Source organism: Erigeron canadensis, chromosome 5 (genome assembly GCF_010389155.1).
Source record: "Erigeron canadensis isolate Cc75 chromosome 5, C_canadensis_v1, whole genome shotgun sequence".
NCBI classification, from domain to species: domain Eukaryota; kingdom Viridiplantae; phylum Streptophyta; class Magnoliopsida; order Asterales; family Asteraceae; genus Erigeron; species Erigeron canadensis.
In genome coordinates, this window is record NC_057765.1 from 32098109 (window position 1) to 32114494 (window position 16386).

The window sequence follows — 16386 nt, forward strand, 5'->3', positions numbered from 1 at the left end:
CAATAACTATTATTCTACTATTATAATATTACTATTAAGATTAACGTGATTACATCATAATTATTGTTGCTTTATTTCTGTTCATATTACTAAACACAAAGTCAGAATTCTACAACTATATTTTATAAAAAAAGTTTCACACGAGTCGACATTTCCCAAATTAATTACGTGCATGGCGAAAGAACAAGAATACTATATTAAGCATGTCATTTTCATTATTTTTAATACTATAATATAATTTGCATATTAAGTTGAAAATCATTTAGAGAATTAAGTTTAAATCTGTGAAATTGTACTTTTCTTATTTGCTCCCTTTTGATCAAAATTAATTATATATTTGTATCTAAATTAGTAATATTAAGGCCATTTTCAGCCCCATACCATGTCAACAACACATCTAATTAATTAACATATTGAATCATTTTTTTTTTCCTTACCAACAATCGTTCAATTTTATACCTCAGTTTAATAACTCCACTTTTTAGTTAAAAAGATATATTTTGAAAGACCGTGAAATTTATCAATAAAGTTTCATCAAAACGTCGAAGCAAGAAAATAAATTCCATTGGACTATTTTTGTACGACAGAAACAATTACATAAAATTTACAACAAAAAAAGACGAAACTAATTAATCATAACGACAGAGAGATATTAGATTTTTTTTTTATTATGGTTAGATACTAAAAAAAAGACAACATAAAAGAATAGAATGAAAAAGAACGAGACTTCTTTTCCTCCACGTACTATACACGAGCAATAGTACCCGCGTGGCCGTGTAATACGGCGGTGAGATTGTGGGGGTGATAGCTCATAGGAGGTGATAAGTCATAGAGTGTGATATCCAAATGTCTTAGCCGTACGGGCTTCGTATTCGGATTTAAAAATTTGTCGAAAGTATATCGAATGACATCTCTAATGAAAGAGCATGAAATTGTAAGAACACTCATATAATTTTTATAATTTATCGATACACGGTTTTTAAGATAAAAGATTTTGAATAAATTAGAGAAATAAAATGATTTATGGAGGAGAGAAAAAAAATGAATGGTTGAGATTTAAGGGTATTATAGGTATATTAAGTAGAGATATTTAAATTAATGAATTAAAAATAATGATAATTTAGGTAGTTCAAATCATTTTTTGAGATTTAAAAATAAGACAAAATGCTTTATAATAGATTATAGATATAGATTATAGATGTAACAAGGCACAATTGAATGGCTGTGAATGAAAATACTGTAGCAGTTACAGTAACAAGGAGGTACATCTTCATTAATATGAAACATAAAACATAAATTAAAATAGATATTTTATCTCAATTTTAACATTACAAAATTGAAAAGCTTTTGTCTAGACAATTACTGTAGAATTCTTCCATAATAAGGTTAGAGCCAACAAAGCATAAATATATACTTTTTAAAAATGTTCGTTTTTCTTAAAGTATTTTACATTTGTTTATTTATCGTCTCTGTAATATATTAATTAGTTTTAAAATTCTAAACCACATTTTAATAATCATTTTTATCTATTCATGAGTCTCTCATGGGGATTATATATTAGCTTTTGGTATTTAGAATATCTATAATATTATAAGCATGCATATATTGACCAACTCTAAAACATCCATACATCTATATATATCTATATATAATTAAAAGTTTTATCATGAAAGTGGAAAAATTAGCGTATTCTTGACGCTTTATCGATATGTACTTAATAGGGTTTATAATGATACTTAATAAGGTTAATGACTTAATAAGATTATTAGGGTATTGAATGCTTACCTATCTATTTAATATATATAGTTTACTGTAGATGTATATTGGTATTGATAATTTGGTACACCAAATTAAATATCTAAGTAAATATAAATTAGCAGTATTAATATGGGCTAAGTATATATAGCTTAAGTCGTAAAAAAAATGACACTAATGTATTAAGAGAATGATATAATACTAATTGAATGGTTTGTTATAACGCGTATGCTAATTAAAACGATATCACTAACATCCTTATTTTTGATAATTAAATTATTAGTGTCATAGAACATGAAATTTAAAAACTAACGTGAATATGTATAGCGTTGGTTAAGAAAGATATTAGACAGCATATAAGGAATTTAGAATCATGGACTTTAAAAACAAATGAAGTAATGTTAAATAAATATGGAATGAATTGAATCAAAAGTTACTAAGGGATATGTATGTATGAATCAATAACTGTTAAGATAATAATAATTATTATTAGTGAAAAGAAAGAATTCAAATCGATTGGGTGTAGGTTACGACTACATGTATTCCAAATTTATGAAGCCAAATAAATATACTTTGTAACTACAATCATAAGTTCTATACAAATATTAAATCTTCTTTTAGTTTTTCTCATCTTGCACGGCTTGCGGCAGTAGACAAATTGAGCACAAAAGCAATTTGTGTTAATTAAGTGAAACTAAATTTTTGATTAAAATTGGAGAAACTTGGTCATATAAATCAAAGAGACGATCAAATTAGATAAAATCAAATCCTCTATTACTCAGCTACAATTTATTTTATAGAGTCAGATTTTGTTCCCTTTTATTCATCCATCAACCCAACCTTAAGATATATATAAATACACATCGATCATAAGTTTTCAGCACATCTTCACCATTCGAAACAGAAACTACACCATCGTACGTCCCACTCTTCCGTTGACCGCAAATCCTTGATATATTGATCAGAAAGTTAGAAACAAGAGTCTATGTTTAGATCATGGGTCAGAAAGTTCGTAGTTAGATCTGCTTCGGGTTAAGCTATCACCCTTGAGTTGTTTCTTGTTCGTTTTGAGATCTATTCGAGTTCGTTTACGAGGCCCATCTTTTATCCGTAGAGGTATATCGAGATCAACTCATTTAAATATCTACCTTGTGTTTATATAATAGATATAAAAAGTATACTAATAATGTACGTACGTTTTGTGGTAATCGATCTATAATATTGATACAAACTCGCGAAACAGAAAACAAAAACTTTTCGATGATGGCATAAAACAAAAGTTCTTCTTTCAATTTAAGTATAATAAGACACAAGACGTTATATAGAAATGGATCGAGAAAAACTTGATCAATAGCTAAACGATTAATCACATTACTGTTAGTTTTCGATGTTGCAAAATACTGACAACCTTTGTAACGAGTTTTCCGCATACGTACATACAAGTAAGAAAGCCAGTCAGCCATATGACAAACTTTATCATTTTAATATATGTTTTAAACAAGTTATGGTTATTAACCATATTAAAGAAAATAAAACCTATAAATCTAAATAACTAATTCTTATAGAAATTCTTAAAGTATCTTGATTTTAGTTAAAATTATTTTAATGTAGATTTTGTTTGCTAATATTGGTGGAGTACACCGACTTTTGAAAGTTTAGACCTTTATTAAGGTACGGATATTCTAAAGGTAATTAGGAGCTTTTCGATCCAATATTTTCTTTCAAGACTTTTATTTGTTATATGTGTATGTATTATCGTACGGATATTGTAGTTGGTCTTAGGATCCTTCCGGTAAAATCTTTTCTCTCAAAACTTTATTTGATTAAATGTGTATTTATTTTTATAAAAGTTGCTTGTTATTTGAAAAATTAGTTGTTTGTTATCCTTTGTATAAATATTGTGATATCCCTGACTTTTGACGTACTAACGAGGTTGCCTTCAGAAATATTTATTTGGGAATCACAATATTTTATTCTTTATAGTTGTGTCAAAACCATCTCTTCAAACCCGATTTGAGTATGGTCCCGAAAAGATGCGTTTGGTATATTACATGTGGTGCGATAATTTGTACACTAATATGTCCCTTCAATATTCGTTGGCCGAAATAATAATACAGTCGCTTATTATAAATCATATTAATTGGCCCCAAAAGATTAATACAGTCGCATTTTGTGATTTATGATATGTCCCTCGAATATTCATTGGCCACATAAATTAATACAGACGCATACTATGAATCATATTGATTGGCCCGAAAATTTATAAGTGACTCTATTGAAATTTTGTAAGAATTGGGTGGATGGAGATGTGGTTTTAAGTTAATATTTTAGAATGTCTCGAAATATATGTAATTATTATTTATTTGTCCGAAAACTAAGTTTGTCATTTGATATATTTAAGTGTATATATATATATATATATAAGTCGATCAAAATGGTTTCTTAAGATATGCATATAAGAGTAACCTATCCATGGAGGTCCCATGGGCGCGTTATTGTGACACCGATGACGTGGCACCGGCCGTAGCGGTGTATTTGATTTGATCTACGACGTCTCCTTTTGATTACCCGGTAGTGGTATGCGCACTTTGATATTTTGATAGGAGGCGTATGGATCGGTCCTAGGCATTTTGTAAGTTTGATGGTTTGCGTTTTCGTAGTGTCATACGAAGCGTTCGACCCTTTGACAAGTAATTTTGTTTGACTCTTATGTGCATTATTTTATGGAACCATGTTTTATAGTCTAATTTGATTTGTTAATGTATAAGGTATTTGTGAACTATGCGTATGTGTACTTTGATTTGAAATAAGTTTGTTAAGGTAATAAGTTCGTTCTTTTAATATACGTCTCCGCATTTGGTATTATATTTCAGCTTTTGTCATATCCGTTTACTGGGCTTTTTGCTCAGCCGTATTCCTTTTTCTTTCTTATACGGCAGGTTATCAGAAGGGCTTTGAGATCAAGAGAGTGTGTAGATAGAAGTGGATTTAGCACCCCTGGCTTTAGAGTTGTATTTCAAGCTTTAGAAGTATTTATTTTAGTTTATCAGGTTGACTTTAGTTTGATTTTGAATAAGATTAATGCCTTTTTGCCTTTTAGTTCTTTTGATATCATTTTGTATTGTTTAGAAAATTTCAAACTATCATAAGAAAAAATCGCTAAATAAAAGAAACGTACAAAATAACCCTTGAAGCCCAGCCGTGCAATGCACGGGCCTTCACTCTAGTTGCAACAAAAAAGGAACGAAAATCAGAAAACAAAATGTGAGCACAGAGCCGTAGATGAATATAAGGTTTTATGATCACATGAATCATGAATACTTTATTTATAAGAAAGACACACATAAATAAAAAGTAGTTGAGGGAAAAAAATGGGGCGTTCCGAGAATCGAACTCGGGACCTCTCGCACCCAAAGCGAGAATCATACCACTAGACCAAACGCCCTTGTTTGACATTGGCACATAAAATCATATACTTTAATCATAAAATTCACTTTTGTTGTTTTATAATGAAACCTAACCACTACAAGAAATGACATTTAGTGGCTGAAAATAAGTGCTATTAAAACTTTATAATCATCGGTCACAATGCATTCTCCTACAAGAAAGGAAAATGTTAATGTTAGAACGACTACTAAAAGTTTACTCTTACACTAGATTCAATCTCGAAATGATCAAATATTACATTGTCTACAAGACATTAAAAATTCTGTAGACATCTTTGATCAAAACTATTCATATTGCTTTGATTACAAAAGTTTGAGTCGTAAGAGGTTAAAAAGAACACATTAGTGACAAATTTTCAATCATTAGTGAAAACTATTACTTTCAAGAATCATGATTCTTCTTAATTTTGTGTGAATCACTTGTATTTAAAATTTATTCGCATTGTAAAAGACTAAAAGTTGTAAAATTCCTATGATTACAAAACAAAATTAAATTCGTAAAAGTAAAATTTTATTCACATGTAAATGAACTTAATCAACTTATTCATATCACCGTTTTATGTGACTATATGACATATGTTTTTTACAAGTTTTTAACAAACTTTTTTTTATTTACAATGAACCATTATTATATTTTACATGTGATCGAATGGATGCACCTTTATGCTCCTACAGCCTTGCCTTTTATTTTTTTTTTTAGTTTTTACCAACATATTATTCTACTCTTTGTACACGAATGTTTAAGATGGAACCCAAGAAACCCTATTAACCCACCCTATAAATGTGAGAAGTGAGACCGAATCCAAATTAATCCTCTCAAAGTCAAAACCTTACCATTTACCAATGCAAATAGACATGTTTATATGTCATTGTCATTGAGGAAGCAATGCAGAATTGCGAAGGAGGTACCAGAATTTTTTTTAAGAGTTTCAAATTAAAAAAATCCATGATAAAAAATTCAAAAGAAATTTAAAAATACATTAAAAAAAACTTAAAATCTATAACAAAATTTAAATTTCAAACAGTCATTGCCCCTGAATGTTGTATGTCAAGGAAAAATATAAAGACTACCTCTACAATTCACACCAAGCAAACAGGCTCTACCAGTTCAAGTTGCATCCAGACATATTTTGGTTAGGGAGTCGTTATTGAAAAGCATATAAACATGACTCAAACTATAAAGGCTATCGATTGCAACAATAGGGATGAGTTTGGTTTCCTACAGCATGAACTTTTTATAAATCTCAGCAACTCAATGTTGAATGATTAGTTATCCAGACAAGCATTTGGGGAGAGGGAGGGGGATAAGATATACAACATTGATCCCTTATTTTACGGCATCTTTGAAGTAGAGTTACTTGGAATCAGAGAAACACTAAAGAGATGCTATGCATTCTATTTCAATCCTTGCATCAAGCGGCAATGCAGCAACCTGGTACGTTGACCGTGCAGGAGCTGGTGCAGGAAAATCTACCACACAACATTTTATATCAACTCTAAGATCTATAATGAAATAAAGCCTAAACGTATATGAGTGAAAAAATATACCAAGTACATTAACTCGCCATTCCAAAAAAAAAGCACATTATATAACCGAGTTTAGATAACATTATGAATCTACAAACACAAGATGGATAAACTCACATTTAGCATAGATTTCATTAACTTTCTTAAAGTCTTTCAGATCCGCCAACCTGAAACCAGATAAACATAACATAGAAAGCAATGTCCATGTCCACCTATAACATGTGTGTATATACACACATACACAGACACACAGATAGATAGAGTTCGTTACATGATTGTGGTCTTAACCACTGAAGAATAGCTAGCTCCACTGGCTTTCAGTATCTCTCCCATATTCTTGAGGACCTGATTAAAATAGGCAAGATTACAATTAATATAACTTCCACTACTTTCAACTGATTCAAATGTATAAATTATGAATTTTGCTATTCGTAGCCCTTATGGCTATGAAGAACACTTAGTAAAATGTTGTGCATAAAATAACCACCCCTAAATATAATTTTCAACCGCCATGTATAGCATATTCCTGCACCTGTACCATAATACTAAGGGCTATGAATAGCAAACTCCATAAATTCATTACCTGCTCTGTTTGATCCTCTACACTGTCCGACACAAACTTTCCTGTCTGCACAAGTATCATAACAAGTTTAATACACGGATGTTACTATTGCATATGAGCATTTAAAGAGCAGAATGGTACTAGATTATAGTCTCTAAAAAAGATGATACAAAAAGAGGCATCGGATCGGAAATTTGTGTAGTATGAGTGTCAAGAAACCTCAGGAATAAGACCAAGAACACCAGAGACGAATAGAGTATTGTTGGCCTTAATGGCTTGTGAATAAGGACCCAGAGCTGCTGGAGCCTTGTCTGTTACAACAGCTTCCTTGATGCCTACACCCAAATACAAACAACATATAATTCACACCAACTACTGATGAAGAACAAGTACAAATCTTATAGGTTTGACGAAAATGAAGGCAGCCAGTAGCAAAAAGGGCATGCAATACCGCTTCATTATGTGAGTACATACGTCACATCGAATATTTATCCTATAGTGGAGTACGGACATAAGATCCATAACAAACCCAAATATCCAAAACACAAAATACAAGATATATAGAAGATTTTCAAATCTCCTTTAGATGCCCGTCTGCTAAACTGCAGCGCAAATTGAGTGAGGTTGATTTGCTCATGGAAAAACAAGACTAATTCAGTTTCTACTTCCTATACAGCCAGAGAAGCTAATGGAATACCCTGTCAAATTAGTCTGGTTTTTCTTGTTGCTTCATCCAATATCATAGCAATATAAGACTGTTATCAACAATATCCACTTGGCTTCCTCAGGGAAAGAAAGCTAATTGAAGATCATATCTATAAACAAACTGAAAAGGGTGTGTGGTAAGTAGAGTAAGAAGTTGGAACCAATACTCGCATCCATTTATCCCGCTAACTAAACTTTGAGTATAGACAAATCCCCGCTTCATTTACCAAGTGAAAGCTTCTCAAAAGAAGTCTTGTCGTTAAGGAAGACACTACACTGGACAATGTGGACATACGCTAAACTGCAAACTTACGGACAATCTTCTACAGAGACTATATAACTAATGAACCACTTAGAACTTTACCACACGATTAAGTAAATTAATTTGCTTATACGTTCTAAATCGTTCCTACTTATATCCATCCGACATTTCATGTCCCTCTCCTAAAAAATCACAATCAACTAACTAACTACTCGAGCTAAAAAACATCAAAGAAACACTACAATGCTCATATAGAATTGCATCTTTTTTAAATGACAATATTTCTTAGAGACGGAAGTGTACAATCGGAACTCAAAATGCAAATCGGCTCCTATTGAACTAATGGCTAAAAAGGGATGTAATCATTTTCTAAACAATATCACTACAATATTCTTTTCTTTTCACATAATCTAAAATCAAACAAAATATTATATTATATTATTATATATAAAAATTTGAGGTATACAAATAATTAATGAATCTAGAGATAGCAGCTTACTAGCATCAGTAGAAATGCTCAAGCAAGCAAACGGGTTTGACCGGCTGTTGGTAAATGAAGACCGCCGCCACAAGGTGGTGCCGGCGACGGAGGCGAAACCTATACCGGCAATGATCGGACCACGGTGGCGTAAACGGCCGGTGTCTATCGCCGACATGTTAAAGGACCTTGCTAGAGCTATACCAGAAGCCGTCCAACCCATTTTTTTTTTTTTTTCTTTTTCTGTAGAATAGAATTAAAATATACTTATTCTGTCTCTATTTGCTTTTAACTCAAGTTGGGCATCTTGTGTGAGTTTAATTTAGGGGTGAGTATGAATCGGTTTGGTTTGGTTTGGTTTGTTGGTTTGGTTTGAATCGGTTTCGGTTTTTGTTTGGTTTTATTATAATATTTTTTTAACTTTTTTGTTTAATATGTTATAAATTTAATTTTCAGTTGTTAACAAAAAAATTATGATATAGAAATTAAAATATAAAGATGTTTTTTATCGACTAATTATATTTTTTAGGTGTTAAAATTGATATAACTTTTATAAAACGAATTGATTTTCTTGTACGTTTTCATCTAAAACATACAATTTATATAGATTTGTATACTAAAAAGACAAAAAGTTTAAATATATTAACATATTTACAAATTATAAGTAATAAATATAAATGTAATATGATATAAATATTAAATAATTAATATATAATTGATTCGGTTTGGTTTTTGATCGGTTTTTTGGCATATGAAACTGAAACCCGAACTGATCCGTTCGGTTTTTAGAAAAACAAAAACCAAACCAATGAATTTCGTTCGGTTTTCGGTTTTTTCGGTTCGGTTTTGTCGGGTTTTTTTTGTTTTTGGCTTTCCAGTTCGGTTTTTGCTCACCCATAGTTTAACTTATGTTTAAGCAAATAAATTAACCAACCCGGACTAAATGTTGAATATTGCAACCGAAGTCAATATTAAGATCCCTCTAGAGCCCTAATAAATACGATACGAGCATCGTACTCTGTAATGTGGCGGTGGAGGGGAAAACGGTCTAGTGGTGTCGGTGATTGTATTGGTGGTGGCGGCGATATCAAGTGGTGTAGGTTGATATAATTGTGATAGTGAAAACTTTTAAAAGACAATGACTTAACATTTTAACTATTAAAATAAAGGTTTAAAGTGTAAATTAATTTATTAATGATAAATTTGATATTTTATAAAAACTCTTTTTATAGTGGGCGTTTATTAAAGATAATTTAGTAATTCCAAATATATAACTGTTTTGTTACTATTTCCTAAATGAAAAGTTTGATAATTTTTATAAGGGTAACAGCCTTTAGGGTTGTCAGTAAAAACTAATTGGGTGCATTAAAATTTATACCTTGCTGTTAGAAAAATCAGGGGACGGTTTTTAATATATAATATACAAGTTTTTAAACATGTAATATGTTGCTAGTGACAACCCTTAGGACTGTCATTATCATTTTCCTTTTTATAAAAGAGGAGATATGTTAGGAAAAGAGGTTATGGGCCTTGAATGTGGGTCCTAATACAAATACTGTATATTTTAAAATTATTTTAGACCCAAGTGATCTATGATATGTAGCATCGTTGGTTTTAAGTTTTAACTAATTTAACCACTTGGACTGTTGGAGATGATCGAATCAAAGTTTGCTTTACTTGATTAGTCTTCTATGTCACAAAAGAAAAACAGCATATAACTTTTGGAAAATGATAATGACAACCCTAAGGGTTGTCACTAACAGCATATTGCATGCTTAAAAATTTGTAAATTATATATTAAAAACCGTCCCCTGATTTTTCTAACAGCAAGATACAAATTTTAATGCACCCAATTAGTTTTTACTGACAACCCTAAGGGCTTTAGGGCTATCACTAACAAAACCCATAACTTTTTTACACTTTCAAAACATATCAAACCACCCCTTTGGGTTTTACAATTTAACCAAATGACCCCTAAACATCTCTTCTACAAACAGGACAAGAACCATTCCTAATTAACCACTCATCTATGCATGCTAAATGAAATACATGTCTACAATTTGGCAATTCTCTTCCCTCTTCTTTATTCTTGAAGCTTTGTAAACAAATCACACAATCGGTCTCATGGCTTTCAATCTTTTTGCAAGAATTCTTCAATATGCATTTTGGTAATTTGTTTATAGAATCTTCACATAGCCCTTTGGACTCGTTGTTCTCAAATATATCAAAAATGTCAACAAAATTCGCCTCGACTCCATTTACCTGCGTAATCAATAATCATAGACCATAATGTTGAAAATCGAAGAAATTTTTACCTTAATATTTGTTCATTAATGTAAGAGTTTGACTTACTTGCCATTGATAGGCTTTAAGCATAGCAGGAGCGACCCAATCCGTAATGATTTGTCCATTTACAAGACTACATAGCAAAGATACCTGTATAACCACATGCATGGTAAATTGTTGGTATCAATATATTTTAGAGACGGTAAATTTTAACCAAATTAAAATTTTGGAATATATAATCAATAGCGGGTCAAACGGGCTATATTAATTAATCAATAACGAGTCAAACGAATCAGAGTAATAGGTCAAACAAATCAAATGGATTGAACGAGATGAAGTGCAATACAAAATAAAATTAAAAGTTCTAAAACAAGTTTTAATAAAAGGTGTAGAATGCAAATATATAGATATGTAATAATGATAAAAGTTTTTAAGTGTTAATCTACATATATATTACGGAGTACATATATTGTACGTACGTAGAGATATATATACTTTTGGGCAGTGGGCCAAGACCACACGGTCATCACAACTAAACGTACATTATACTTTTGACCGACTAGCTTATTACCAAATCTAAATTACTATACTCAACAATTGACTAAAATACTTTGAAAACCAATTAAAAAAAAAAAGTCAACAGTGAATTAATTAAACAAATTAACCTTGGAAAATGGTTCACCGTTAAGGCTCATATCCATAACTTGCAAAGCAGTAATGGCACCTGTAACCACACCAATACAAGCTCCACGAACCAGCCCAGTTTCTGTAGCTGGCCCTTTTATTATTCCCATTATTATTCCAATACTTGCTCCACCTATATATACATAAAAAACATTTAAAAAAAAAAAACAAAAACTTATAAACATTAACAAAACTTATAAAGTTAATAATATTTCAACAAGACTATTATACTATAAGTTAACACATACAAAGAGCTGTGATGCAAGTGAGAACACCCATAAAAACTCTGTTGATCCAAACCATGATTTTAGAATCGGCCATCTTTTTTTGTTGTTTGTGTGTATTCTATATAGAGTATATGTGTGTATATATAATACGAGTATAGCAGATGAAAGGGAGAGTTTATAAATTAATGGATTGAATTAGGAGGTAATTAAAGAACACAAAAAGAGTAGCATTTGTTTGATTTATACTACTAGAGAAAACAGAGGAGATTGAGGGCATTAATGGATGGTTCAGAAAGCTACGTACGTAGTTATCCACATGCCATACATGCACGCTGGGTTTCATTCATTCAATTAACAAAATTTTTCTAACATATCTTTTATGAAAAATATTAATCCCTAATTCATATGTCTAAAAATCAACATAAATTTTAAGAATTTAACATGTGGATTCTATTAATTTTTTTTCCTAATCTTGCCTCTAATTTTGCCGCATGACATTATCTTACTATTTGACATAACTTTAAACACACCAATTAGATTGATTTATATTTTTATTTGACATAACTTTAAACACACCAATTAGATAGATTTATATTTTTATTGTAAATTTTTTAGTGACAACTTTCATTAAACCTACACCACAATATGACATCTTAGATTAGAAATTAAATATCCACATTTTATTTAGTGACATGTTTTAAATCACTTTCGACTTATTCGGTATAAACTACATTCTTTTAATCAAACATGCATTTACAATTAAGTGCATTTTTTCAGAAAATCTCATCAAAATACGTTGTCCAACTTGATGAACCCGAATCTAAAGTTGAAAAACTCATTACTCAACCAGAATCATTTTCGATACTTGTACAATGCGACGGTATGATGGCGATAACAGATGGTGATGATGGTGACGACGTCTAGATAAATGATGTAAAGATGTTTGATTTAAAGAGATAATAAAAATATTTTATGATAAAAGAGACCAATGGTGTAATTAAATATTAAAAATGAAATTATGATTAAATTTATTAAGAATAGTGTGATCAATTTGCATGTTCATTTAATTTTTATATAATATATTCGTATCTAAATTTGATTTTGGATATTCTTAAAAAGAGACAAGACCTCAATTCGAAAACTAAAAAATTCAAGCCGAAACATTAACTAATATAAGCTCAAACTTAATTCGACAGATATTTCAACTCGATCGACTTTCAAACTGATCAAGTAGTCCAAGTTGAAGTTCAATAAAATTTGGATATAGATATTGTAAAGTTAAAAACAACTTTTATAAGTAAAGTTGGGGAAATCTTGACCTAAAATTAAGGGTCACGATTCAACGATGAATTTGTGATCTTCACAATTCATTTTAATCTAAAGATCAAAATTCTTAGATTTACTACAACTTTAAAAGATCTTAGGGGGTGTTTGGTATGATGGAATGGAAAGAAGAGAATGGGAATGAGAAGGACTTCCCTTGTTTATTTGCGACGAAGAAAGAGAATGAGAAATGAGAAAGAGGAATCAATTTCATTCTCTCCATTCTCTACAAGTAGAGAATGGTGAGAATTTTATTACATATAACATATTCAAAAAATTTTATTTTATTTTTGAATATGTTATAGGTAATAAATGTATTACTCCATTATTTAAAATTTTATTTTTTATATATATTCATTCTCTGTGGGTACCAAACAACGGAATTCATTCTCTTTCCAAATACTCATTCTTTTTCTCACTATTTTCATTCTCTATGATTCCCTTCTACCAAACACCCCCTTAATCTATAAAGTTTGAGTCAAATTCAAATTCGAACTTGAATAATTCGATAAGAATAATCTTGAATATATATGTTATTAAAACTTAGAAAATATTCATTATAAACATAAACTTTTAGTTTTTAAATAGCCCTTAGGGTGATATTAGAAGCTTATTGTGATATATAGATATGAAGTCCAACAATTTAAAAAGGTAGTTTGTGTATAGATATATACCCCATCCAATTAAGAGTTACTAATTAAGTTTTAGAATGATGGAAAGACGCAAGGGATGGTGAAATTAAGTGAAGGAAAAAAATATGCATCATTTATTTATAGAAGTAAAGAACGAAGAGAAAACACAGGAGATTGCATTAATGGATGATTGATTTCAGAAAGCTACGTAGCATCCACTTGCCATACATGCACAAGGTGTTAAACAGTCCAGCTTACTAGCTCTTATTTAATTAAAAATATTATATTATATGGATGTGATATTAAATTTTGTTTTAGTTTGTATAAAATTGACCATAACCTAAAAATGGTGAATGGATGAGAGACAGACAAGTTTACAAACAGATTATATATATATTGGGCTAGCATCAATAAAATTAAGAGAGTGAACAACGATTTACAACTAATAATTAGTTAATTAAATCATCTATCTATAGTTTGTTTATCCACTATCATTTTTCATATTGTTTATAGAGATTTGCTTTAATATGATTTACAAATCACAACTAACATTTGCCACCCTTTTTTTTCATGTTTGAGAGGGCCGGCGTGTAATGTGTTACAGTATGCTCCCTTGGTGTCATGTCCATGCATCAACAAAAAAGTTATCTAAGTTTAAGACTTTAATAAAGAATTCAGCTAGCAAAAATTTGGACAATTCTACTTACATAGAGTTGGTCAGAAGGTTTTATCTTAAGTGAATTTTTATGTGGAAATCAGAGATAACTATCTTTTGTTGTTAAAAAAAAATACAGTCGCAAAATTTTATTTAATCATCGTACTTTTAAAAAAATATCAATACATAAACATAAGAAGAAAAGATCAGTATCGTAACACCTATACCCTATGATTAAAAAAAACAAAAAAAAAACATCTATACTTTATGATGAGTTAGATTTCAATTCATATCAATGTATTATTGTAATGTCGACTATAATAGACAAACAATATTGGTTTGTACATTCGACTCTAAAACTTATATCTTGTGATACATCCATCAAAAACAATGATACGAACATCATTATCCTTAAACTATACCGTTCAATATATATATACAATCTGACCCAATAATCCAATATATGGCAAAGTACCATATACTTAACAAAAAGAAAAAAAAATCATGTTTATGTATACGGTATACCGTATATGAAATTTATATTTATTTTTGTATATATCCTAGCAAAACATGACTTAAGTTTTGAATTAAAAAAATAAATAAATTAAGAACAACAAATTTAATCTGCATTCACTTTCAACCTTTTACCATAAAGATAAATTCGCTATTGCGTTTCGATCAAACACAAGTGTAGTGTATAATAACAACCATAATTTGACAATGCTACACGCAATCAAACTTGTACCACGACTATGACTTGTTATTAGATGTATCGAATATGGACGTACTTCCGATCATAAAATAATATGTATGTATGAATGAATGCATTAAAGTCGAATTCGATTGATCACTTATTTGTGTCTCAATGTATGATTGGTATGTTAAGTCGTGGTCCGAATCCTAACTTTTGTTCGATTAAAGCAGCTTTCACAATTTAGTTCACATTAATTAATTATTAATTATGTGCTACAAGCAAAGACAAGTTACATAATGAGAGGTGATCTGTATATCATATTATACAAAAAATGTGTTTCATTTTATTATATAATATAACATTATAAAACACGTTTTAAGGCTAACAAACAGTGATATAGAGAGAATAGATTCTAGCTCAGTTGTATTTGTATATAAATGAATACATGATAACATGAACTAGTTAAAACAAGGGGAGCGTAGTAGGGTCTCGAAGAAAAATATTTCTGTGGGCTTGTTATGGGCTTCCCTTTAATGACTTTAATGATAATTTTATCTTATATACAATGGCCCACCTCCAAGATTTATTAGTATTGCAATGCAATTGTAAAACCCATGTTTCTGAATTGGAAACCTTTTTTGTTACATTAAAAACTAGACTTTACATAACTAGAAACATTGTATCTAAATGGGTCGTGTGAGTATCCCAATGGGATTCTGAATTTAGTTTTTAGATTCATTGTTGTTTTACCTAGTCATCATATTGGTATTTTTTTTCTTTCTTCTTTTTAGTTAACATTTTTGTTATTAATCTCTACATCCCATAAGTATCCACGTTGCTACTTGGACCTAGCTATAAAGGGGCGGACACTCGTTACCACTAAACGACGAAGCTGGGAGCGGAAGAGGGACTTGAACTTTCAACATCGTTTCAAACAATATGTCTTGTTTCATATTTTTAACAATATCATACTTAAAATCAAAAGAGAGTTGACGGATATAGATGATATTTAATCAAAATGGATTCTATTTTAGGATTCGTGGTGGGTTCTATGGCGTGTTAGAAATGAGGCGGTTTTCAATTCATCTAAGATTAGAGAGACGGCGACCATGGACTCCATCGTTAATTTTTCTTTCTTATGGTTCACCAG

At 30.3% G+C, this 16386-nt stretch overlaps 2 protein-coding genes and 1 non-coding gene across 3 annotated transcripts; all 3 read right to left on the reverse strand.

The window, feature by feature from the left end:
- Nucleotides 1-5128: 5128 nt before the first annotated feature.
- On the reverse strand, nt 5129-5200 carry TRNAP-UGG. The gene has a single exon. It is a non-coding gene; the product is annotated as a tRNA-Pro (tRNA).
- A 1211-nt stretch (nt 5201-6411) lies between these two features.
- LOC122599775 (reactive Intermediate Deaminase A, chloroplastic-like) lies at nt 6412-8995 on the reverse strand. The gene is made up of 6 exons (XM_043772342.1): nt 8757-8995; nt 7510-7625; nt 7312-7356; nt 7000-7073; nt 6846-6895; nt 6412-6671 (listed from the first exon to the last, which is right to left on the reverse strand). Exons 1-6 carry the CDS (start codon nt 8956-8958, stop codon nt 6577-6579), a joined length of 582 nt encoding a protein of 193 aa, XP_043628277.1. The 5' UTR covers nt 8959-8995; the 3' UTR covers nt 6412-6576.
- Nucleotides 8996-10589: 1594 nt separating this feature from the next.
- LOC122601597 (NEP1-interacting protein 2-like) lies at nt 10590-12026 on the reverse strand. Its single transcript, XM_043774347.1, has 4 exons — nt 11954-12026; nt 11687-11838; nt 11088-11171; nt 10590-10997 (listed from the first exon to the last, which is right to left on the reverse strand). The coding sequence occupies exons 1-4, from the start codon at nt 12024-12026 to the stop codon at nt 10710-10712; spliced, it is 597 nt and encodes a 198-aa protein (XP_043630282.1). The 3' UTR covers nt 10590-10709.
- Nucleotides 12027-16386: the final 4360 nt, after the last annotated feature.

Bases quoted from the DNA above. Each gene is read 5' to 3' on its own strand.
- LOC122599775 (XM_043772342.1), bottom strand. From the start codon at position 8,958: ATGGGTTGGACGGCTTCTGGTATAGCTCTAGCAAGGTCCTTTAACATG. The intron at 7,357-7,509 runs GTTTCTTGACAC...ATACTTGTGCAG, and splicing joins TTCTTGGTCTTATTCCTGAG to ACAGGAAAGTTTGTGTCGGA. The intron at 7,074-7,311 runs GTAATGAATTTA...TATTTTAATCAG, and splicing joins TAGAGGATCAAACAGAGCAG to GTCCTCAAGAATATGGGAGA.
- LOC122601597 (XM_043774347.1), bottom strand. From the start codon at position 12,026: ATGGCCGATTCTAAAATCATGGTTTGGATCAACAGAGTTTTTATGGGT. The intron at 11,839-11,953 runs GTATGTGTTAAC...ATGTATATATAG, and splicing joins CACTTGCATCACAGCTCTTT to GTGGAGCAAGTATTGGAATA. The intron at 10,998-11,087 runs GTAAGTCAAACT...TTGATTACGCAG, and splicing joins TTAAAGCCTATCAATGGCAA to GTAAATGGAGTCGAGGCGAA.